The 25,146-nt window shown below is 47.3% G+C and overlaps 6 protein-coding genes across 6 annotated transcripts; 2 read left to right on the top strand and 4 right to left on the bottom strand.

Moving 5' to 3' along the window:
- Window positions 1-400: 400 nt before the first annotated feature.
- Window positions 401-5,243, top strand: N7537_000423 (pentafunctional protein ARO1; the record flags this gene model as incomplete). The annotated part of the gene is made up of 2 exons (XM_056891481.1): window positions 401-5,125; window positions 5,196-5,243. The coding sequence occupies 2 exons, from the start codon at window positions 401-403 to the stop codon at window positions 5,220-5,222; spliced, it is 4,752 nt and encodes a 1,583-aa protein (XP_056756476.1). The 3' UTR covers window positions 5,223-5,243.
- An 890-nt stretch (window positions 5,244-6,133) lies between these two features.
- On the bottom strand, window positions 6,134-7,922 carry N7537_000422 (cytochrome P450; the record flags this gene model as incomplete). Its single annotated transcript, XM_056891480.1, has 5 exons — window positions 6,134-6,265; window positions 6,340-7,210; window positions 7,265-7,389; window positions 7,445-7,632; window positions 7,691-7,922. The coding sequence occupies 5 exons, from the start codon at window positions 7,920-7,922 to the stop codon at window positions 6,134-6,136; spliced, it is 1,548 nt and encodes a 515-aa protein (XP_056756475.1).
- Window positions 7,923-11,187: 3,265 nt separating this feature from the next.
- On the top strand, window positions 11,188-12,574 carry N7537_000421 (putative integral membrane protein Pth11-like; the record flags this gene model as incomplete). The annotated part of the gene is made up of 6 exons (XM_056891479.1): window positions 11,188-11,323; window positions 11,374-11,393; window positions 11,445-11,481; window positions 11,536-11,603; window positions 11,658-12,028; window positions 12,085-12,574. 6 exons carry the CDS (start codon window positions 11,188-11,190, stop codon window positions 12,572-12,574), a joined length of 1,122 nt encoding a protein of 373 aa, XP_056756474.1.
- A 388-nt stretch (window positions 12,575-12,962) lies between these two features.
- N7537_000420 (sulfotransferase family protein) lies at window positions 12,963-13,754 on the bottom strand (the record flags this gene model as incomplete). Its single annotated transcript, XM_056891478.1, has 1 exon — window positions 12,963-13,754. One exon carries the CDS (start codon window positions 13,752-13,754, stop codon window positions 12,963-12,965), a length of 792 nt encoding a protein of 263 aa, XP_056756473.1.
- A 2,149-nt stretch (window positions 13,755-15,903) lies between these two features.
- Window positions 15,904-16,666, bottom strand: N7537_000419 (uncharacterized protein; the record flags this gene model as incomplete). The annotated part of the gene is made up of 2 exons (XM_056891477.1): window positions 15,904-15,972; window positions 16,043-16,666. 2 exons carry the CDS (start codon window positions 16,664-16,666, stop codon window positions 15,904-15,906), a joined length of 693 nt encoding a protein of 230 aa, XP_056756472.1.
- Window positions 16,667-20,239: 3,573 nt separating this feature from the next.
- N7537_000418 (stress-regulated transcription factor RPN4) lies at window positions 20,240-22,323 on the bottom strand (the record flags this gene model as incomplete). Its single annotated transcript, XM_056891476.1, has 3 exons — window positions 20,240-20,301; window positions 20,367-21,434; window positions 21,501-22,323. The coding sequence occupies 3 exons, from the start codon at window positions 22,321-22,323 to the stop codon at window positions 20,240-20,242; spliced, it is 1,953 nt and encodes a 650-aa protein (XP_056756471.1).
- Between the last annotated feature and the right edge of the window lie 2,823 nt (window positions 22,324-25,146).

Genomic DNA, 25,146 nt, shown 5'->3' with positions numbered 1-25,146 from the left:
TATCATTGTTATATAAATCATGGATGATCTGTCTACAGCTGTCCAAGAATGTATAGATCGACAGATTGAGTCACCGGGCGGTCAAGAAACTGCCTGCGACACCGGAGGGGAAACAATACTCTTTTTCCTTTTTTGTCTTGTTCACTCTCGACTTGGAGATTATATTCTCTTGATACACTATTGGCTTTGGGCTCAGCTCTGTCCAGGTTCGTCAAACTCCTCTAATTATTCAATTCCCCCCAAATGATCGGTGTGCATCTTCCAAAGTTGTATCCCTAGATTCATTGTGGTGGGGGAACAGATAAAGTGCCGTGAGTCAGTGTACTAACAAGTCACAGAATGAAATGAGCAGTCATTGAACTTTGCCATTACCGAGTCTTCATCTGTATCCTCCTTCACAATGTCTGAACCCACCAAGATCAGCATCTTGGGCCGGGAGAGCATTGTCGCTGATTTTGGTCTTTGGCGCAATTTCGTCGCAAAGGACTTGATCAGTGACCTGTCCTCGACGACCTACGTTCTCATCACCGATACAAACCTCGGATCTCTTTATACCCCCACTTTCCAAAAGACCTTTGAGGCTGCCGCCGCTTCCATCACCCCAGCCCCACGGCTCCTCATCCACCATGCGGCCCCCGGAGAAAGCTCCAAATCACGGCAAACAAAAGCCGACATCGAAGATTGGATGCTAAGCCAGAACCCGCCATGTGGTAGAGATACAGTGATCATTGCGTTGGGTGGTGGTGTGATTGGGGATTTGACTGGATTTGTTGCAGCAACCTACATGCGAGGTGTGCGCTTCGTGCAGGTCCCAACCACGCTCCTTGCTATGGTGGACTCCTCGATTGGAGGAAAGACAGCTATTGACACCCCGCTTGGTAAGAACCTCATTGGTTCTATCTGGCAGCCGTCGAGAATCTACATTGATCTCGAGTTCCTTGAGACTCTCCCCGTCCGAGAGTTCATCAATGGCATGGCCGAGGTCATTAAGACTGCTGCCATCTCAAGTGAAGAGGAATTCACTGCCTTGGAAGATAACGCAGAATTAATTTTGGCTGCTGTGCGTAGCGAGCCGAGGGCTGGCCAAGGTCGCTTCGACGGCATCCGGGATATCCTGAAGGCTCGAATCTTGGCATCGGCACGTCACAAGGCCTTTGTTGTTTCCGCAGATGAGCGCGAGGGTGGCCTTCGCAACCTGCTCAACTGGGGTCATTCTATTGGACACGCCATTGAGGCGATCCTTACCCCTCAGATCCTTCACGGCGAATGTGTCGCAATCGGCATGGTGAAGGAGGCAGAGCTTGCAAGACACTTGGGCACCCTGAAGGGTGTCGCTGTCGCTCGTGTGGTAAAGTGTATCTCGGCCTACGGCTTGCCCACTTCCGTGAAAGATCCACGGGTTCGCAAGTTGACTGCTGGTAAGCACTGCTCTGTAGACCAATTGCTGTTTAACATGGCTTTGGACAAGAAAAACGATGGCCCGAAAAAGAAGGTTGTGCTCTTGTCGGCGATTGGCCGAACTCACGAGCCAAAGGCCAGTGTCGTCTCTAATGACGATATTGGTGTTGTCCTTGCTCCCAGCATTGAGGTTCACCCCGGTGTGCCAAAGTCGCTCAATGTCACTTGCGCACCCCCCGGATCGAAGAGTATCTCCAACCGTGCCCTTGTGCTTGCTGCACTTGGTTCTGGAACCTGCCGCATCAAGAATCTCTTGCACTCCGACGACACTGAGGTCATGTTGAATGCCCTAGAGCGACTCGGCGCGGCAACTTTCTCTTGGGAGGAGGAAGGTGAGGTTCTTGTTGTGAACGGCAAAGGCGGAAAGATTATCGCAAGCCCTTCGCCCTTATACTTGGGTAACGCTGGTACTGCTTCGCGATTCCTCACCACTGTGGCTACACTTGCTACTCCCAGCAGTGTCGACTCGAGTGTCTTGACTGGTAACAACCGCATGAAGCAACGGCCTATTGGTGATCTTGTCGACGCTCTTACTGTTAACGGTGCCGGTGTCGAGTACATGGAAAGCAAGGGATGTCTTCCTCTCAAGATTGCCGCTTCTGGAGGCTTCGCTGGAGGAAAGATCAACCTGGCCGCTAAAGTTTCCTCTCAGTACGTCTCTTCGCTGCTTATGTGCGCTCCGTACGCCAAGGAGCCAGTGACGTTGAAGCTGGTCGGTGGTAAGCCCATCTCACAGCCTTATATCGACATGACTACTGCGATGATGAGATCTTTCGGCATCGACGTGAAGAAGTCTACCACCGAGGAGCACACCTACCACATTCCTCAGGCTCACTACGTGAACCCTGCTGAATATGTTGTGGAGAGCGACGCAAGCTCTGCAACCTATCCTTTGGCCATTGCTGCCGTCACAGGCACCACCTGCACCGTCCCTAACATTGGATCTAAGTCCCTTCAGGGCGACGCTCGTTTCGCAGTGGATGTTCTACGGCCTATGGGGTGCTCCGTTGTACAGACTGATACTTCAACCACTGTTACCGGACCTACTGATGGTATTTTGCAACCACTGCCTAATGTGGATATGGAGCCCATGACGGATGCCTTCCTTACTGCCTCTGTTCTCGCGGCCGTTGCCCGGGGCAAGGGCTCAAACCACACAACTCGTATCTACGGTATCGCAAATCAGCGTGTCAAGGAATGCAATCGTATTAAGGCCATGAAAGACGAATTGGCTAAATTCGGGGTGGTGTGCCGTGAGCATGACGATGGGCTTGAGATCGACGGCATTGAGCGTTCTACCCTTCGCCAGCCCTCCGGTGGTGTTTTCTGTTACGATGACCACCGGGTCGCATTCAGTTTCAGCGTGCTGTCTCTTATCGCTCCCCAGTCCACCCTTATTCTGGAGAAAGAATGTGTTGGCAAGACCTGGCCTGGCTGGTGGGATGCCTTGAAGCAAATGTTCAGCGTGAACCTCAATGGCAAAGAGTTGAAGGAAGCTGAGCATGCTGCCTCGAGCGATGTGGAGCGGAGCAGCGCCTCCGTATTCATCATCGGTATGCGTGGCGCTGGAAAGACCACCACTGGCAACTGGGTTGCCAACGTCCTCGGTCGTCGTTTCGTCGATCTTGATACAGAGCTTGAGACTTCCGAGGGCATAACTATCCCCGATATAATCAAGACACGCGGCTGGGAGGGATTCAGAGACGCAGAACTCGCTGTCCTTCAGCGCGTCCTGAAGGATCATCCTACGGGCCATGTCTTCGCCTGTGGCGGAGGTGTTGTCGAAATGCCTGAGGCACGAAAACTGCTTACTGACTACCACAAGAGCAAGGGCAACGTGCTCCTTATCATGCGCGACATCAAGCTGGTAATGGACTTCCTCCAGATTGATAAGACCCGCCCTGCCTACGTGGAGGACATGATGGGCGTGTGGCTGCGACGTAAGCCTTGGTTCCAAGAGTGCAGCAACATTCAGTACTATAGCCAGCACTCTACCTCAACGGATCTAGCCCTTGCCTCGGAGGACTTTACCCGCTTCATGCGGGTAGTTACTGGCCAAGTGGACAGCCTTGGTCTCATTAAGAAGAAGAAGCACAGCTTCTTCGTCTCATTGACTCTGCCTGATCTCCAACCGTCAGGCGATATTATCACTGAGGCTTGTGTCGGGTCTGATGCTGTCGAACTGCGCGTCGACCTGTTGAAGGACCCTACAGTTGACAGCGACATTCCCTCGGTTGACTACGTCAACGAACAAATGTCTATCCTTCGCCGTCGTACCACCCTGCCGGTCATCTTCACTATCCGCACCAAGAGCCAAGGTGGCCGCTTCCCCGATGATGCTCATGATGCGGCAATGCAGCTGTACCGACTAGCCTTCCGTTCTGGGTGCGAATTCGTGGATCTTGAGATCGCGTTCCCCGATGCAATGCTCCGTGCCGTTACTGAGATGAAGGGTTACTCTAAGATCATCGCCTCGCACCATGATCCTAAGGGCACTCTGTCGTGGGCTAACATGTCCTGGATGCAATCCTACAACCGTGCTCTAGAGTACGGCGACGTGATCAAGCTCGTCGGTGTTGCCAATACCCTTGATGATAACAATGCCCTTCGGAAGTTCAAGACATGGGCTGAAGAAGCCCACGATGTGCTGCTGATTGCGATCAACATGGGCGACAGTGGTCAGCTCAGCCGTATCCTGAACGGCTTCATGACCCCGGTGTCTCACCCCAGCCTTCCTTTCAAGGCAGCACCTGGTCAGCTGTCCGCTGCGGAGATTCGCCGTGGTCTTTCCCTGATGGGTGAGATCAAGGCCAAGAAGTTCGCCATATTCGGTTCTCCTGTCTCCGGCTCGCGGTCCCCCGCTCTCCACAACACCCTCTTCGACAAAATGGGACTACCCCACGAGTACTCTCGCCTGGAGACTACCAACGTCGAAGACGTCAAGGACTTCATCCGCGCCCCCGACTTCGGTGGTGCCTCAGTGACAATCCCCCTCAAGCTGGACATCATGCCCCTGCTCGACGAAGTCACCCAGGAGGCTGAAATCATCGGTGCCGTCAACACCGTCGTGCCCGTCCCCAACGGCGACAAGCCTCCTCGTCTGATTGGCTACAACACCGACTGGCAAGGCATGATCCGATGCATGCGCAACGCAGGCGTTTACGGCTCCACCGGCAACGAGAGTGCGGTGGTCATCGGCGGCGGCGGTACTGCCCGTGCTGCCATCTTCGCCCTCCACAACATGGGTTTCTCCCCAATCTATGTTGTGGGCCGCACTGCCAGCAAGCTCGAGGGCATGGTCTCGACCTTCCCGACCAACTATAACATCCGCGTCGTAGACAACCAGGCCCAGCTTGACACCGTTCCCCAGGTCGCTATCGGCACGATCCCCGCCGACCGACCCATCGACCCTGTCATGCGCGAGACGCTCTGCCACATGTTCGAGCGCGCTCAGGAGATCGACGGTACTCTTATCGGCAAGTCTTCCGACGTTAGCAAGCACCGTGTTCTTCTTGAGATGGCCTACAAGCCTACCGTCACCGCCTTGATGCAGCTTGCATCTGACGCGGGTTGGACCACCATTCCTGGACTGGAGGTCCTTGTTGGACAGGGTGTGCACCAGTTCGTTCACTGGGCTGGTATCACTCCTTTGTACCATGAGGCAAGAGTAAGCAGACACCTTCATTATATTCTCTCTTTATTACTCCCTTGCTAACATTTATTGTCTTTGTGTTTAGGACGCCGTTATGGGTACTGCTGAATGATCATGAATGTCTCATAAATTTCCCGGGCTTTTTTTCCCTCCATTTTCCATATTTGATGCTATACTATGTTCCATATTCTACTGGCTGGTCAGCGGGTTATCAAAAGCATTCAACAAAACTTGCCTTTTCTTGCATCCTGTTTGTCGTGTTCATACGATAGTTCTCATTTACATATAGTTCCATTTCGGTCAATGCTATTTATTGTATTCCACGTCACGTCTCGTTCTTGTTTTATTTCTAATACATGTCGCTGTTCTATAAATACTGCTGCCATTATGGTATCTTAGGGATAACATCAGTCCTCACTTTGGCTTAAAAATACGTGATAGGTTTACCATCCACTGTCACGAGTGCTGTTCTACCTATACATTATCTACTGTTTACATATACTCCGGATTTTAGGCCACCCAAGATGGCTTTCCCTTTCCGCTTCAGTGCTCACCCGTGTCGCTTTTTGCTCACTAAGTAGGCTGGTGAGGTTAGCGGAAAACATTAGTGACTTCATTTTGCTAGGGGGCTACATAGACATAGAAGTACTTATCGTTCCTAACCGCCAACGCTGTGAAGGACTCATGCATTGTTACCAGAATGCATTGGAAATATAATTACTTCAAGACGCCTCAATAGATTCAGCAAGTAGAGAAAGGGTCCGAATAACAGCCCGAGGGAATCCTTTTAGGATGGTAGTCCTGGTTTTATTCGAATTGAAGCTGGGTGGCTTGCAAATCGATCTATAAATTGTGATTTTGTCTGACTTTGTCTGGATTTCGGGAGCTTGGACTCATGATGCTTAATATTCATAGAAGTAATCATAATCGGTTCCATAACTCAGTTGGTTAGAGTGTGGTGCTAACGCCAAAGTCGAGAATTGAGGTCGACAATAATTATTCCCTCCAAAGCGCATCAAGCTTTCACTCAGCCTTCACCTCTGCCCGCGGAGAGATGGTCAACCAAACGTCTCTCCAGTAGCCAATCCCACCTTTGACCACAAACTTAGCCCCGGGTTTACCCTGTACAGTTTGTGGCTTGTACTGACGGAAGAACTAAACGACACATTAGCAGCCACTCCAAAAAAAAAAAAAAAACCAGCCTCATTGGACAACCGGAAAGTACTCACCTGCAAAGGACCCTTAAACAACTCCATCATAGCAATATCCCTTCCCAAACAAACACGCGACCCATACCCAAACGAAAAGTTATACTTGTTATACAACTTCGCCATCTCAACATCCAACCACCTCTCCGGCTTAAACTCCTCGGCATCATACCCATAAAGCTTCGGATCTCGATGCACAAGGTACGGGTTACAGCTAATCTCCGTACCCGCTGGCGCAAAGCGTCCATACAGATCGAGTCCCGGCTCAGGGACATAGCGGGGGAAGATATTCGGCGCAGACGGACACAGGCGCATAGTCTCCTTCACACAGCCAACATAGTAAGGCAGATGCTCTAGCACCTCATCGTACTGAGGCATATCTGAGATAAGGCCCTTACGGACGGCGTTATCAATTTCTTCCATCATACGCTTGTACGCCCCGGGGTGGGTCAGGAGGAACTGCACCATGGCCTGGAAGGCGGTGCCTGTTGTGTCAGCACCAGCGAGGAGGACGAGCAGGACTTCGGCGCGGATGTACTCCAGATCAAGGGGCTTGCCGTCTTCGGTAAGAGCCTCGAGGAAAGTCTGGAGCAGGTCTGTGCGGTCGGATTTCCTGCCGTTTTGGATGTCTCTAATGCGTTGGTCGATGAGGCGGTCGCGGAAGCGCATTAGCACGCCAATGCCGGAGTTATCTTCTGGTTTGGCGACGAGGTACTTTTTCAGGAAGGTGGTTTTTATCCATGAGGTGAAGGGGTGTAGGCGGGCTAGGAGGCCGAATGCTGGGAGGCCGTCGTGGAAGCCTTGGATTAGGCCACCGATGTCTTCGCCTTTTTCGATGAAGCCAAAGGGCTCGCCGAAGCCGATTTCGCTGATGATGTCGTAGGCCATATAGCTGTTGGTAGTGTTAGTCGGGGGTATTGTTTCATTTGGCTTGTGTGCTGCTTACACTGCCCACCAGGCGAAGTCGAAGGCTTCGCCGCTCTTCGCGAACTTTTCGTTGAGCTTGTTGGTCCACGCAGTGATGCGCGCATCAACCAATGGCTCCATTTTTTTGATGTTGCTGAAGCTGTACTACGTTAAGGGTCAGTTTTTGATATCTACAAATGAACTCGTGTTATCGTCGTACCGGTCCGGCAACGTGTTTTCTAAACACGGCATGGGTCTTGTGGGACCTCATGTTGAACAGAGACTCGGTCTCGCCGAAGCTTCCGGTGATATAGTGTCCGGTCTTGTCTGCATTGCGGTGGTAGACTTCTGGAAGCTTTTCATGATCGCTGACCAACAACAATGTCGGGGTAATGCGAACAACAGGGCCTGAGAGAATTCACTTGTTAAAAATCATATTCCTGTTGAAAATAAGGTCAAAACCAACCATATTTCTGAGCAAGCGCATAAACGGTTGGCACCTCGGTCTCCTGTAGATTATGCCATGCGATCCAGAGACGAGTTACAGAGCCCCAGAAAGGACCAGGGAATTTCGCAAGCGGACTGAAGAAGCGATAGTAAATAACTTGCCAGCCAAACTTGAGCGCGACATAGGCCACAAGACCCAAGATGACATTGGTCACCGTCACCAGTGACAGGACATTTTCCGCAAGACCCATGGCAGATTTAGAGATGCTGATACATGGAAGATGAAAACGCGTCCTTTTGACTTAGGGGGGAAAATAGCCCCTCAGGAACCAAAGAACCACGAATTGCCATTCGCATTAAATAGGATACCCATTGTAGTAAGGGCCAGAAGGTCATTGGCCAAAGAGCATTGGCCAAGGGGCCATGACGAGCGAGCAGCACCCCACGAGCATGCAGCGTTTCCCTGAGGATTGTGCAAGCCTAGACCAAGCTAAGTCTAAACGGTTGAAGATATTCTCAGCATGTGCCATCTCACTGCATCTGCCCTTCCCCCCCTTTGTACTAGTCCTTGCGCTAAGAGCATTGGTGAATTGCAGAGGGTTTGCGACTCCGCTTGCTCATTCAGCATGGCAGCTTCGTGGCTGACCCACCGCTGCGCATATAGCAAAGACCGACTCCATCGTAGTATATCTGCCTAAAGTAGTAATGATATTCTAAATATGGAGAAAGACGTTGCCGTTGCCGGCTGTCAAAGGGGGCCGTGCGGGTTCGGCACGCCCCGTCAGGGAAAGGCGCCGCTGCTCACGAATATTTGGGACAGTGATCAGCACAGGAAATCATATGCTTGGGAGTTCCTTGCTGAGTGCGAGACAAGGCTTTCGGGGTTCTCGAGCATCACTTGCACAGGGCCAGGTGCACGACAAAGTACGTATCTCGCACTATTACTTTGGAGCGGGAGGCTAGCGTTCTCCACTATGAAATAACCAGTGCTCACTGGTCTCTATACGTGAAGCTGCAGGTGATACCAGCCCAGCCCTCGTGCAAGAGTGTTGTGAACCTGCATACATATGTCGAGTGCGTTCCCTTGAAATGAATGTGGCGGGGAATCGGGATATCCAATACAAGAAAGGCCGTTTATGCGGCCTCGAGACGTCTTTTTTGGAGCTGTTTTTTGGCAAGTGTTTTTATTCAGATATTCTCCCCTTGTTAATGTTGTAGGCAGAACCTTGGAATAGTTCAGTGATAAAAACGACATGTAATGTGCAAAGTGACTCCCGAGGGTTTCTAGTTGACGAACTTTTTGATACCTTTTGTATGTCTTTCTCATATTAAAGGTACAAATGGTCCAAACCCCAACATTTATTATTCTCAGGTAGGGAAATCACAGGTCTGTACACGTTATTTCTATATGTGAAAGGACTTTAGTCAATTTGGTATTAATATTAATAAGAAATATCAAGCTCGAATAATAGAACATCTAACTTCTACATACATTCTCACACTTTTATATTATTTAGTAATTTTGGTTTAGGACGATCTAACTAGTTGATTAATTTGACTTATATTATATATTACTCTTATTATCTTTTGGCTAGCTCGAAGATTGAAGGGAACGAGTGACATAGATTCCGTTATTTGTACATTTTGTATGGTATATCCATACAAAAGGTACCTAATTTCATGGGGGTGAATTATTGTTGACTAGGCGCACCAACATAGGTGTGTTAGGCGCTTGGCATAAGCCGAGAGGCGTCAGGACCCCGATGAGAGCCTTGAAACAAGTTAGTCTCCGACTTTTGATTCTCCACTAGTTTTCCCCTAAAAAGAACAGAAACAGGTATTTTATGAGACCGACCAAGCCCCAGTGATCAAATGTTACTAAATCCAACGTGTATGTTGTATATTGTACTTTCCAATCCCTAATAATTTGGAAGCAATAGTATACTTCTAGTCCGGGAAATGATAGAATTAAATTGATAGGCTCCGATCTCTGGGATTCTTTGCGGAAAGGGGTGTGATATGTATGTAATATTTGCACGGCGTACGGAGTATCAAAATTCCATTCCCTCGTACTTTGTGCATTCTCACGAATATGCAGTGCAGAATTTTACTTCCCTCATATCACATATATGCACAGACTTCCAAATCATCTGCAGTTTAGCCAATCCCGCTTACCCAAGGCGTCACAATAGGCAACCCACTCTCCAGGACGGCTCGGGAGGCAAATGGAGTCGTGTAGATCGGGGGTGGGCTACATAGTGAATGCCTTCCAGTCTATCACGGGCCAGGCACTGTCCGTTATTCCGTACTCCATATATACTTCGTAGGTGAGGGCATTGACAAAAGCTCTTGCGGGTTTGAAACGTGCAGATCGTTCAGCTCCCGTGTCGAGATTATGATCTAATACTTAGCAGAATTCACCATATTCTCAAGGAGTGTTCTGTTGGGTTTTCTAGTCACTCCGATTCAATTTTATTTTGTCCGTTGGATTAGGGTTGTCGATTTACTCCGTATAACGTATCCAACCTAGGTCATATTAAGATATTAGGATCACCATCGGGCATCTCGATGAGCATGGAAGTAAAAATAAAATCAGATCTCTCCACGCCGGAAATCTTCCGAGACTTACGGACTCTTTTTTCGCATTCGCTCTCTCAAATCCTCTTTCTTGTTTTTCCTACTTTGTTGCTGCTTATAGGTAATAGTTCAACTTGGCAATGCACTTTCCAATGGTCATGAATTCATAATGATCGTCTTCGAGACGTCGAGTGTGTCAACCAACGACTGGACCCGCCTATTCGAGCCAATCCCATCCCCATCTTCAGGTGGGTATCTTTAGTGCTAAAACACAATGGCTCCTGGTTCCCGGAACAGAGTCCCAATGAACAGGGATTAAAACTTGGTTTATCATAGAATGATATATCCAACGGTTGCACGACAATCGGAGATGGCATTTCGGCGTTTGAGTGGCAAATCATAGTGCAGGACACTTTCCGTTTTTCTCTGAAGGTGAAACTGGAGCCCTCCACATAAACGGCTGGTTTATAGCATGCATGGATCACCAAAGGTCTCTCAAGTGGTGGACATGCTCGGTTCTGACAGTCTAGTCTATCTCATGTTGCCCTAAAAGCGAAGGCCGTGCGAATTCCGAGCATGTTTTCTTTTTTTCTTTTTTTCTTTTGTCAACGGCCTTTTTGATGGTATACAGTGGATCTCAGGGACTACTAGATCCATGCACGATGCGCATCTCTGGTGTGCGCAGTCATTTTATTCCCTAGTCCCAGGGGCATCTGGGATAAAATATCTTTTATAAATTGTAGACCATAGTACCAAGTCTATTCTTCTTGTTTTTTTTTTCAATGATACTTTAAGTGATCTTGATCATCCATTCTCCGTGACATGGACATGTGAAACGACCGCCTATGCCATTCATTTACACTAATTCCTTCCTTTACATCAATTTACGGTCTTTTCTCTCTCTCTTCATTTCTGTTTGGTCCCTTCATATTTCTCGTCATGACTGTTACCAATGGTTCTCAAGGCCCTGTAGTCGTGGGCATCTGCGTGGCATTTGCCGCCTTGACCTTCGTTGTTTTGGTTCTTCGTCTCTTTGCACGCATTTATGTCTTGGGTCAAATGGGCATTGATGACTGTAAGTGGATTATGCTTGATCCATTTTACCAGCACTACTGACATCTTCAGATCTTATTGTTGGCGCTTGTGTAAGGAAAATGGTCTCCGTGATCAACAATGCTTATAACTAATGTAAATAGGCATTGTCTTGGTCATTTATTGCTGTCACGCTTGTCGGTATGTTCCCAATTTTGCCTCCTACGGCTATTTGCAGAAGTTAATATTATTTAGCTGTCAAACATGGACTTGGACAACACATTGAATATGTCGACCAAACCGGGATGGTCGACTATTCTTTTGTAAGGATACGGGCCCCGACCTTGTACAGCATTGAATTTCTAACCTTTCCCCAGGCAGTCTGGCTGAGCTCAATGTTTTATCTTGCAACACTTGGATTTATCAAAACCTCGGTGCTGTGGTTCTATATTCGCCTCGGAGATCGCTATCTCACTCGCCTATCCTGGGTTATGATGGGAGTTATTATTGCCCAAGCCACCTCATTTGTTCTCGTGGCTGCATTCCAATGTCAACCCATTAGCATGGCCTGGACTGGCACTGGACCCGGAAAATGCGTCGACATCAACCTTTTCTATCTTTGCAACGCCGCCCTGAACATTGTCACCGATCTCTTGACTTATACCTTGCCCATCAAGGTCATCTTCCATCTCCAAATGCCTCGGAAACAGAAGATTGTTCTGGCCTTTATCCTCTGTCTTGGTCTTTTGTAAGTGTACCCCAGTTCTTACACCTGAACATCTTCTAACGGATTACCCTCTGCAGCGCTTGCATCTCCTCGATCATCCGAATCACTTACATCCCTGCCATGCTTAGCTCGAAGGACTCTACCTACGCCATTAGCGGTGCCATGTACTGGACGGTAATCGAAACCAACGTCGGCATCTTTGCTGCCTCAATCCCGTCATTCAAGGCAATTGCCTCCCGCTTCCTACCACGTTTCATCGGCGAGTACAGCAGTGGGAAGAAATATGGCCCCTGCTCAAGCAACAACAACAACAAAAACAACAACAATTCCCCACGGTATCCATCTGGATTCGCCAAGGTCAGGGATCCCAACAGCCTCACTATGATCACAGTCAGCGGCAAGGAGGACATTCCCATGGGTACCAATATTGGCGCGGCCAGCAACTCCAGCGAGGAACGTATTATCCCCCAGGGCAAGATCTTCGCTCACACGGAAATTGAAACTACCTTCGAACAAAATGATTATGGAAGCGAGAATATGCCATCACTCGAGCAGGCTCGTCAATGATATTGAACTTACCCTTACGAATTTCAAGGTTTGCGGCTGTGCATAGAATCTTACATGTAGGTATAATATTTGGAAAATGGATTTCGGTTTCATATCTTCTATAACATATTCCAAAGGACATCGGTGACATAAATCTTGCGTGTAAATGGCTATGTAAATGACTATATAGATCGATCTATCTGGTTTGTTCATGACGAGTCTTTAGCTGATGTTCCACCTAGTCCTGAAATAAACGAACGTCATCCAAGGCATGCAAGTCGCTGAAGTGTTGAAGTTCGACGACACCAAAGGGTTTCCAGAACCCCCACAAACCCACAATACCAATCTCCGCAACCACATCATCACCTCTCATCCTCCACTCGCACTATGCAATCGTCTCACTCCCGTCTCACCTCCACACGCGAAAAGCCGCCACCCCAACACCAATCAAACCAAAAATGCAAGCCCAGTGTGTAAGGCCCCTCCGTAAATGATGATTTACAGACCTCTCAATAGCCTCTGAATCATTGATACGTGGAAACGGCACATCAACCGGAGCCTCAACGCCCAGAGCCTCACACAACGGCCCCCACCCATCCTTGACATCAAAGAAAACCAACCTATCCTCAGGTACAACCTCCTTCAACCAGGCAATATGATTCGCATATGTCTCCCTTCCATGCTGACCCGCAACACCGCCATAAAGCCTCTCCCAGAGTGCTGCAAGCAAATATCCATACGGAATAAAATGCCTCATCCCCTCCAGTGGGAGGAGGACAGCACGCGCAAACCAAACGCCCGTCAAACTCTGCACATAGAGCATACTCTTCTCCCACAGGATAGGGTCACGAGTTGTGCAGATGACCTTGGCATCCGGATACAGCTCTATGAGTTCTAGGACGAGCTCGGAGCCTGGGGAGTCGGTGATGGCGACGTAGCCGGCCAATCGGCGGCGCAGGAGTGTGAGCATCTTTTCCCGACTTGTGGTGTCATCTTTTTTGAGCCAGTTTTGTAGAATTGGCATCCAGCTTCTTATCTCTGTCGGTGGACCTCTCGATATTTGCGTGCCGCAGTGGTACACCGGTCCGTGCAGGAGGATTTCTAGCGCCTGGCTGAATGATGAGGTCCCTGTGCGTGGTAGTCCAGCGCCGATGACTTGGATTTGGGCGCCTGGTTGTGGCACGGATGCCTTTTGGCCCATTTTGTCTGTATAGGTGGTTTGTTTTGGGTTGGGGGAGGTGTTCGTTGGTGGTTGGTTTCAGGTTTGCCGAATGACCCTCTTTTTTTCTTCTTTTCTTTTTTCCACCCAGCGTTGGCTATTTTACTTGATTAGAAAATATTCGGGTTCATGAAGGTAACGGGTTTTATTTATGCTGAGGATATGAACAGAATCTTAGGTGCTTTATGTTTCTTTGATAGATATAAATGCCAGATAGGAGACTCCGGCTATTGGGATTTCCGCCCCCACTTTGAAGATTCCCCTCTCCATTATGGTCGGTGACCGGCCGGGGCTTTTAGATTTACACAATCTAGTTTTAAGGAATTGAACCAGGGGTATGATGCTCAGGGTGTGATACTGTATGTACTGGTAGTAACAGGGCACATGGTTCAAGTACTTCAACCGGGTTTAGGTGTTGTTGGTAAAACTGTATAGTGGTGGCCTGAGGCGGTAGGCAGTTGCACCACAGCATGGGAACTGGGTTGTGTTTGCGTGGCCCGTTGGTAACTATGGCGAGGGATAAGATTAAGAGAAGTCTGTGTGTACTTGATCAAAACGGGGGTATCTGATTGAATAGAGTATATGTAAGTTAGAACTAAGATTGAAGGTAGGGCTATTATCAAACTTGGAAAATATTGGAAGTGCTCATGACAGTGATTTAGCAGGACATTACTGTGTTCTTCTCCGTGCAAACATTGAATATTTGGCATGTTAGCGTGACTCACCATCGAATACTAAAAATATATATAAATGCGTACATCACAGGTATCACAGGTAGCGGGTATATATAAATATTCAATACATCTATACATGAAAGTTAAAATAGTTGTGGACTAAAACCAAGAAGGGGAAAAAATAAACAAGAACACCAACGATTAAGGTGCCATAGGGTATACCTACAATATGGGATTTTATATGATACCGTAAATCCAGTAGAGTCTTCATGGGTAGGTGTATTGACGTGTTATGTCCTGACTAATGACAAAAAAAAAAAAAAGATAGACATAGCATGTCCTGGTTTCGATCCAGGGTCCTATTGAGATTGTTAGTTGGATGTTTGTGGGTTAAATTGGTTGCGGTGAAACGTACCTCCGGGTTATGAGCCCGGCGCTCTTCCCCTGAGCTAACATGCTGATTGGTGGAAAATATATCACTTCAATGAAATATCACTTCCTTCAGAAGAATACATTTTAAGTGACACTATATATAGTAAGTAATGGAGTAAAATAGCTACAAATTTACTTGTAAACACATTAGGTCATTTTCTACAATTCTAGATCGCGAACTCCACTTCCGGAAATGGGTGACTAAGTTGTAGTTTCACCGCTGCTTAATTAGACTAACATACCACCTTTTATTATTATATCTTTTGGCTTTCATATTTGGCTAAATAATTGTTATTTATTTATATCTGCGATTTACTGGAATGAAATTAGAAACATGGACTTATAAATTCCAGAGTGATGAAGTATAATATCCCATCAGCATGTTAGCTCAGGGGAAGAGCGCCGGGCTCATAACCCGGAGGTACGTTTCACCGCAACCAATTTAACCCACAAACATCCAACTAACAATCTCAATAGGACCCTGGATCGAAACCAGGACATGCTATGTCTATCTTTTTTTTCCTTTTTCTTCTTCTTTATCGATATCTTCATCAAATCCATCATTTGGGGATGGGGGTTCAATAAAATCCACTAAATTGCAGGTCTCACAGAGAGCCTTTCTACCTTCAAAATTTCTAACTCAACATACTCATCGTTAAAATCGCATATCACAACCAAGTCATTGCATGGCTGGCCCTCCGCACTATGATTTAATTCCCTCAAGACGGGATCTTAGCGCAACAAGGGGCGATATAAAGGATATACTACACTCATTTTGTACCAAGAAATCGAAATTGAACCCAATTAAGAATTGGTGGCTTTTGCGCAACTAATCTGAACCCTGAAAATCCCAGTCTTATCACATCAAGTGTACTTATTTCTCCCTTGGGGATCACTACTTGGTCTATTCAAAGACTTGGTAACAAACCAACGTCTCTTGAACCCCTGGCTTTCTCGGGTAGAGCAGCCTTCCAGAATGTCCACAAGAGTGTTCATTTTTCGTAAATTGCACTCTCCAGTCGCTTTTAGCCAGCAATGAAAATCTCCATGGCTATCTTGACCGCGGATAGAAATCCCCAAGCGGCTAGCAGGATCTGTTTTCAAAGCAGAAAGAGCATAAGCGTGTGGGTGTGGGGTCGAGGTTAGATGATATTGGAGAATAACTTCGTTGCCGTTACGGAGATCAAGTCCAAGCGTTTGTGAAACAGCGAACCTGAAACTACCAGCTATGACCTCAGTTTGATGGTTTCCATGGTTTCCGGAATGCAATGCAACAAGGGCTTTGGCCCCCTCGAGGCGCTCTTGAGCCATGCTGGCTTTCTTTTTACCCCAGGTGTCCTGCGCCTTAAGGATACGATCTTTGTGAAGATCCCACCAGTAACTTCTGATCCTCGGGTCAGGCGAGTTTCGTATGTCGTTGAACGCATCCCTGGTTTGTTCTGCCCATGCCCGAATAACTAAATCCTCAGATGCAAGGTATTGCTGAAAGGTTGATCTACCGCCAATTGCGTCAGCGATAGTTTTGTTCTCTTGAGTATCTGTGAAGCCTTGCCATAATGGCAATGCAACTTTGAGATTATTACCCGACCACATAGCTTTTTGGTTTTTCGGCAACCAGGAGCCTAGATGAAGGGAAGTCAGTGTTTGAAATACTAGGCACATCCACATCTCCGCTAGGTTGAGAACCAGTTGCGTCTGAGTGGAAGACGGGGGATCGAGGATAGCCAGAGTGACAAAGGCTGATTTCATACCCACGGCAGAGCCCCACACTGAGTAGTGCAGTCCCATATTCTTCGAACGATGCCTGGGATCTTTGTGTTTCTCGGTTCTCAGACACAGCACACATGCTTGTCCGACGTAAAGCCAAAATCGATTCGTCGTTTCATCCTCTCTCCATAGGATGTGAAGGTAGATGTCTGCTTCTTTTTTTGTTTCTGGGTCCTGTGCAATTTTCAAGAGTCTAGGAGAGATTATTAGCAACTTGTCTCTACATTGTCAAGGTCAAACATGCCTGGTCAGATCGAATCTTCCTTGTTTACAGACGCCCTTTACAGCTGGACTCAAGCTGTCTTCGAGTATTTTAGCAATATCGTACTCCTCGAGCACAGAAGACTATCTTTCGCTCATTTCGAGGCGCACATTTGAAATCAGATGCTCCAGGATGGAGGCCCGATCGACGGGTCCTAGATTCAGGGTCTCAATTCCACTACCGGCCACCTCGTTCCAGTTTCGTCGTTTGGCAGTTGGAATTTCATCTGTTGTTGATCTCTGAGGTGGTAATTTTTCGACGCATTTGACGCTTGAGTCATGGCCCTTGGGGCTTTGGATGAATCATGAGACGACGTCTCTCCAGTCAGCACATTAATGAAGAAAAGTATTGGAATAATAGGGTACACACTTCGCGATGGTTATCAATTTGATCAAGATCATTTATGGGAGTCGTTTTTGTAGGGCGTGAGCAACCTAGGTACCCTCCTCCACTTCGTCCCCCATGAGATTTCATTTTGCAGTAAAGGGCCGTATGACCCAGACCTCCGCATCGGTTGCAAAATTTGCAGAGACTTTGATCGTATCCCTCCACTAGGCATCTGCAACCTCTGAATGCTGCAGACATTTCAAGTTCTCGAGGATTGCCAGGGAATAGATACCTCGAGCCACTAGAATGAGATTGTGTGGCTTAAGTTGAAGTAGGTAAAGCAAAGAATTGATGCCTCGAAAATGGTAAAGATGGAGGATAATGTTGAGAATGGTGTATCAGGGCCGAGAATCGACTGAAAGAGCAGCAAGAGCTCCGGAATATCCGCAGATCACCAGGCAGCAACAGGGCCTGAGGACGTTAAGTTGATGATGAAAAAGGTGTTCGATAAGCACGACAAGAACAGTATCAGTCAAGTGGCCGGGAAGAGTCAGGAAGTTGAGGTAGCCTGATGTCGACACTTGATGCATGGCGACAAACGTGATAACGGTCAAAGCAGTTGTTTGAATGGGTAGATGTTCAGTTCCAAGTCTGAGCAAGGGGCTGCAGAGTCAGAGTTGTAGTGACATTGGAAGATATCAAAGACCACACTGAACGGTGTGATGTTTCAGCGAGGGATAGTGCGAGACTATAGAATCTACTACTGGCGAGCAAAAAGGGCCATACTCTCGAAGGGGACTTTGATCTTTCTCTTCATATCGGCCTCGTCTGAGTCCGCGTAGTTTCAGAGTTATCTAGAGCCGACTGGAAAGTGTTAATGTGTAGAGTGATATACGTACTTGTATCGTCAGATCGGAATCTGCAGGTGTTGAGTACGCACTTGCGCGAGACGGAGTGTGGGGTGTTATTAGCTACGTATCCGATATACGCTAGTTTGTAGAACTCGCTATATACCACTATAGATTAATTAAAGGCTTTATAAAAATCTACGTTACCTTTGAAGTCACCTAGGGAGGGTTAGCAGTTTGAGAAAAAATAATACATTGTTGGTAGGGGTACATGTATTTCGACGTGTGCTTGTTATAATTGATTCCTCTAATAGTGCCGAGTTGTACAGACTATAGAGTGACCATGATAGTACATTACGTTTTGCATCTCATATGACTCTATGACCATGCAAGGGATATAGTACACCGACGGAGTATTTTGCATCGCAAAAGCACCAACTACCAGAAACAGCAACCAGAAAAAGACCACTTGAAAGAAGCCAGAACAGCTCATCCATCATACCATACAAAATAATCACATGTGCAAGAATTCGATCATCGGCTTCAAAAAAGAGAAGTTCCTCAGCCACACATTCACCATCGTCCCACCACCCCATCTTCTGCCCCCACTTCAATACAACGAGCGTATTACAAGACCCACAACCCACAGCTATTAAGCCACGGACCCACCGATGTACACCCTGTCTATCATTTATTGCCCATCATTTTTAAGGGTGTACAACATACAACGTAAATATTAATATTGTACAATATTTACGGCTTAGTTGGTACGGAATATGGTAAAACCTAGGATAAATACCGATCCCGACTTCAGATAAGGCTAGTTTTAAAATACACAACCTTGAATAGAAGCTAATTGCTATTGATGACGCTGACAATCAAAACAATGACCGCAACATTCATACCTGGTAAAAGATCGGAGATGAAGGATGAGTCCCCGGAGGCACATGGGTACTAACCCCCCGCTATGCAAAACCATCAAATATACCCAAATAAGCAACTCCGTTACATGGAAATGAAGAAATCCCGAACTCAGTGCTGGAATTGTATAATTACTGGTATACAACTACGTCGACATACCCACCCAAACTAAGATCCCGCAGAATCCCATCCAAATAATCCCAGTGCCGGGTACCAGGATGCTGGTAACTAAATTGCTTATCAGGCCGGAGTGTGGATGAGCTCGGGTTTGTTCCACGGCTTTCTTGATGGGTCTACGCAATGATGGGATCATACTCTTGGCACATGGAGCTTGCACCTCTTCGCTACGATATTGATTATACAAGATATTAATGGGTAGTTGCTGTTGTTGATGCAATGTGGAGTACAGAGTACGGAGTACAATATGCGATCAGGGCGAATCGGGACTCATCCGTGGAGATGTTAATTAATTTATTGCGATATACAATATAAATTATTCAATTATTCAATGACCTTGCCCATAGTGATTTTTTGTCAACTCTAATTATTCTAGATATTCTAAACAAAGCACCTATGATTATGTTTTACACATAACAACTAACACATACATAATACTTCGAGATCGGCGCTGAGCATTGAAGATGGCTGACATAAGTGGATATAAATATGCAGGTGTGATGTAGGTGGGTGCGAGGGATTAGATTCTATCCCTCGATTGTTTCAAAGCAGGAAGAGTGTTTCACCGTTCCTAGTGTTATTGTGGAGTGGAGTGTGGAGTGTGGAGAGTGATAGATCATTTCCAAATGAATTCATGTCGTATCCAAAAAGCTAATATACATTTTTGTTGGAGGAATGTACTATAGTACAAGAGGGACACACTATACTGGGGTCAAAAATGCAGCAACACCATGTACAACAGAAATGTACAACACCAAAACCGTTTGTTTTTCCCAGAACCAGAAGGCATAAGCAGAAAATAGAGGGGAAAAAACCAACCAAAGATAAAACACACCAACCAATGCTAAAATGGGCTTGCGCATGGAAAACAAAATCATCAACGTAAAATCGTACACATAATAAATAAAAATCCGAATCCGAATAGTGATACAGAGAGCTCATGAGGATTAGGGAACTAAATCGTCATGATGACGCAGCCCCAGATTTTTGGTGGACCCAAGTGGGTCCACCTATGACGTTCGGCATGCCGATCGATAGACTATGACGTGGAAGGCGCTCTCAGTCTCTCCTCCTGCGCTGCTTGCCTGGCCAGTCGATTTCGGGATGAACCACTCGCATGTCTGTAATTAATGTAATTAGCGTATGATCAACTTAAGGGGTAAAAAGAAGATAAATCGAAACTTACGTCTTGTTAGAGCATCGTTTCGGCTGAAGGTCTTGTCCTCGTTACAGATGTGACAACGCACCTTCTGCTTCCCGGCGGTGTGGATTGTATGCTCGTGCCGTGTAAGATCGTAGGGCCGAGAGAAGATGGAATTGCATGCTTTGCCTGTAGACGGGTTGATGCGTTCGCACTTGTGCGGGCCAGCCTGGGAGTTGCGGAGCGAGGTGTCGCGGCTGACAAGGTGGCCGCCCGGTGTTGTTTGCCGGTGTGCCTCGCGCTTGTGTCGCTGGAGTCTAGAGGGAGAGTCGAAGCGGTCGGTGCAGTTGTGATAGGTGCAAGTGTAGGTGCCCGCATCCGAAGATGTGTTGGCGGGACGGGGAATACCCTCTGTAATTGACATATTCATTTGGCTTGGAGGCGAGCTCTCGGTAGATTCCACCGCTGGGAGCGAAGGGAACTCAGTACTCTGTTGTAAGAGGTTACTCTGGGGGCGATGCATCTGAGGTTCGGAAAATGCGAATTGTGGCTGGGCCATGCTGGGTACCGAGTATTGAGGGAATGCTTCCATCGGTCGCATTGAGCCACTATCGCGTCGCAAGCCAAGCGCATCACCCAGGTTGAAATCCGTCTGACCTGGGGGAAATAGAGGAGGCATGGCATCATCGTTGTCTTGGAAATCCAAAACTGCATCCTTGGGGGACATAGTCTTGATATCTCCAGTGTTTGAGGTCTGGCTCATATTCATTCCGTTCATAGCGTTCTGCCCCATGGGTATGCTAGTAGCCATCTGGGGCTGCTGGAGAGCGTTGTTGCCCATGTCACCGGCGAATGGAGAAGAGGGACGGAAAGGTGAGCGATCCCGTCGGTTAGCAGGCGATTGCGAACGAGCAGACAGGTGTCCTTGGTTGGCAGCTTGCAGGCGATCGGCAATAAAATTGCGCGGGTTGGGGTGGTTTTGTCCCATCGGCTTGGACACCTGGGGTGCAGCCATGATGGTGGGGTTATATAATTCGTCTTGGTATATATCGGAAATGGTTCTGTTCAGCTTGGGAACTCCAATTGACATGGCACCATTGGCGCTGTTGTATTCTGGAGGCACGTCGAGACGTAAGTATTGGTCCATCCACCTATCAATATCAGGGATTCGATTCTCACCATGGGTCATCGACTTGGATGCGTCGTCAAGTTCGTCGAGGGTAGTCTGCGGAGTCACCGGCGAGTTATGGCTAATTGTTGACACCGATGGAGCCAGTGAGTAGTCGTTCTGCATTTGCTGCGGGGGTGACTGTTTCTGCTGGTCCATGATCGCTTTTCTCATAGCAGATTCGGCCTCGGCATTGTGACCATCTTGGGAAGAGGGATCGAAACTTTGGAAGGGAGTCGCAAGGAATGAGTTCTGGAGAGGGGTTTGCACCGGGGTGGGCAGCGGCTTGTTGGCGCTGTTGGAACGGCGGTGGTAGTTGTTGGGTGGCAACCCTGAGGGGGCTGAGCGCGAGGATGCCGAGGGCGAAGATCTCTTTTGTACACCGGCGTATGGGATGCGCGCGGGGCTCAACAACTGTAGGTTGCTGTCCCAGCCCTGGTTACCGGCGATAGGCTGTTGTACCAGCATGGGCATATAATATTGCTGAGGATATTGAGGCAAGTAGTGCGAAGGTGAATTAGAACCCTGAATGTCGTACGACGGGTTATATGAAGGCGCCGGGGTCATCGAAGGAGCCCCGAAAGACTGACAGTCAGACGTCTGCGGGTAAGAAGTCGAGAAGGTCGGAGAGGAGAAAGTAGGCGAGGAAGGTGCGGAAGATGGCGGGGATAACTGTACACTCGGGTGGCACTGGAACGGTGATTGCAAACGAGATTGATCGTAGTGCAAGGCGTTCTCGGAATAGAAATCAGGTGGGTACTGGTCGTCTTGTATGATGATGTCCTCTGAGTTGTATGGATCGGTGATGAGACCCTTACGTGGGTACATAAGCATTATGTTATCACGGTGTTGGGAACGTCAGAGGAGGTGGGTAGGGTTTCGCCACCGGGGAAAGGCGAGCTTTTATAGAACCCGACGGTACAAAATCCGATTAAGATTTCCTGATCAATTGTGGCCGTGCTTTTGGAGAAATCTGGATTGGAGACTTTGGTTCAAAGCTTCAGGTAGCGAAGAGTCTGGAAACGTCGGGAGGCTGATCGAATGGAATTATAAGAGGGCTGGAACTTTAATGGAGTCGACTGTGGTTGGTGTGAGTTTGGTTCTGGAGAATGACTCGACCGGAGGAAAAGCAAATCTTACTTGATATGATGATCTCAAGAGTCAGAATGTTTTGGGTATGAGTAATGAAGTTGAAAGAGGTCGGGAGGACTTGAGTTAATAAAGAGCGCTCTGTACTTAGATGACCTCACACTAGCACGGCCTCCCCGAACAAGAATTTTACGGTATTGACCAATCTAGCGTATTTGGCGTATTTGGCGTCATTATTATTTTTTAATTATACCCAAGTTCAACGCTAGTCCAAATTGGGATAGGATTCGTATTACCCACATACCACCATTTTTACCGAGTTCCACTGATCTGATCTGGGGATCTTCTTTCACTCGTTTCCCTTGTGAAGTTGTGGCTTACAGGATACGCAAAAGCCACATGGATCCACCATACCTAATATTCTATGTGATTGGGCATATTTGGGTCTCAATAGTAATTGTTTAAGATCTACATTAATAAATATTTTCTAAAAAGTTTTCTTGAGAATTCCGGGCAAAGGATTCAGCCAAGGTTTACAGTACATCGCTTAGGAAATAGAAGAAAAATTTTTCAAAAAAAATTCTGTTGCATAGTCTAGAACTAGCTCCGATTTGCACTCGGGTGACCAGGGCCAAAATTAGGAAAATGGGGGTGGAGATGCCGAGGAGAAATCCTTAAGGCTGAGCCACACCTTAGTTTGTTTTTGTGCCCATTTCGCATACTAAAATTTTGGTCCGTTGGGAATTGGTAATTCGGCCTGGTCTACTATCTCCGGTGAGTCAGAATTCACTAGAATCCCACAAACGTGGAATTGAAACCCGGAGAGTTGTTCGGCCGAGATATGTTTTATTATTGATTATTTATTATTTATCATCCATACTTCCTTTATGTACCCTAGCCACATCGAGATTGAGCCATGTGGCTGGTGCCCAATGGTTCGGCCGTCCCAACGTTCCTGCACAACATGGGGAAGGCCTACAGAGTACATTCTTCTCGTTCCTTGGTACTCAGACCCAATTATTCCAAGACTCAAATACTCAAGATTGTGGCTGTGAAGTAATTGTCTTTCAACTGTCTTCCGACGGTCTTGGTGCTGTTGTCTTGGGATTGTCTTGTAATGTCTCCACACTACGCGCCAATCCGCGGGTTCCGCTCGGCCGTAGTTCGACAGACGCGATAGTCAGCTGACCATGCATCTAATGGCATGATAAGCTGAAGTCGGACACGGGTCCATGGATCTTGTTTGTGTATAGGGACATGATGGCCAGCTGACCCCAGATCTTGGGTCACCACAAGGTTTGTTTTTTTTATTTTTTATTTTATTTTATTTTATTATATTATATTATATTGTCTTAAGCGAAAGGCTGTCGTATATACTTTCCATGTCTTACCACTTGTTCTCAGATGTAAGCGCTTGTCTCTACAGGACTTAGCTCTAGCATAGGCTCGGCGGGAAATGCCCAATTTGGTTTATCATTGTTAGGCTACACAAGGATCTTATGCGCAAGGTTCTAAGATCATGGTCACATGGTCTCTTTATTGTGGGCTGATTGCCTTAATTTTCTGGTCTGCATGTTCGATGACTCGATGACTTGATCACATGTGAATCATATGTTTTCCCCTTTGACTCGGAAAGAATTAAATTGAAATAATAAATTGAAGTATTGATGTTAATTTTGGTATTTTCATATTTTTCTAGCGCTCGGATCCCTACATGTACAGATTAGCTAAATTGTTAACTAGCGCGGGCTTTGTGGCACGCGGAACACCAGAAGTAGCGTGGTAAGAATGCCATGTACGGAGTACTGGGGGTTACAGTCGAAATTTTCTGTTTTAGCGCTGTCACCATTCAACCGTGCATATGCATTATGGCTTAGACGCTAAATGCCAGGGTATCAGATCGCAGATCAAGGGCCTCCGAACCGAGCAGCATCGGCAAACCCCGACTTTCCAGCTTAGATCTTGTTTGGGCGCAAAAATCAAAGGCAGCAACAATAGTCTAACAAGTGCCATGTGACCCCCAAGGATCTCCCTTTTGAAATCCACTAGCGCAACATAAATCCGACCGGCATGTTTTCGGGGGTTAAATAATTTTCTCGGTCTAGGAACGCCAAATCGGGTCCGGGGTCTGCCGTGCTTACCGAACAGTCTGGCCCAAATCCGAGTGATCTCCCTTTTTTCCGAGAACAGACCCGGGAATATCTTGGCAGATTCCTCAAGGGCACACCAAAACGTGGCCCCTACAGAGTCCGGGGAAGTGGCAAACCAGCCTCAGCTGATCCAAGTATCCAGATCCAATGGCCCACTCAGATATCTCATATATAGTGGGATACGTAGATCTGAGGGGTGGATTCGTCTACCGAAGGCACCCTTTTTTACAACGTACATAAATCACCTTCTCAATTGGGCAGAGATTAATCCTGTTACTCATTGCCAATAGAGGGCTCCTGCATAAGGATTCAGAAAAAACACGGAGAAAAAATTTTCACCGGCATCTAATCCCGACCAAAAGAAAAACCCTATGTCAGCACTTTAAATTCGGGTTTCTCGGTGGTAGGTCTGCGAGAG

The sequence above is a fragment of the Penicillium hordei genome, assembly GCF_028827395.1.
Source record: "Penicillium hordei strain IBT 12815 chromosome Unknown utg000001l_segment0_segment0, whole genome shotgun sequence".
Taxonomy (NCBI): domain Eukaryota; kingdom Fungi; phylum Ascomycota; class Eurotiomycetes; order Eurotiales; family Aspergillaceae; genus Penicillium; species Penicillium hordei.
This window is presented reverse-complemented; position numbering and strand designations above follow the sequence as displayed.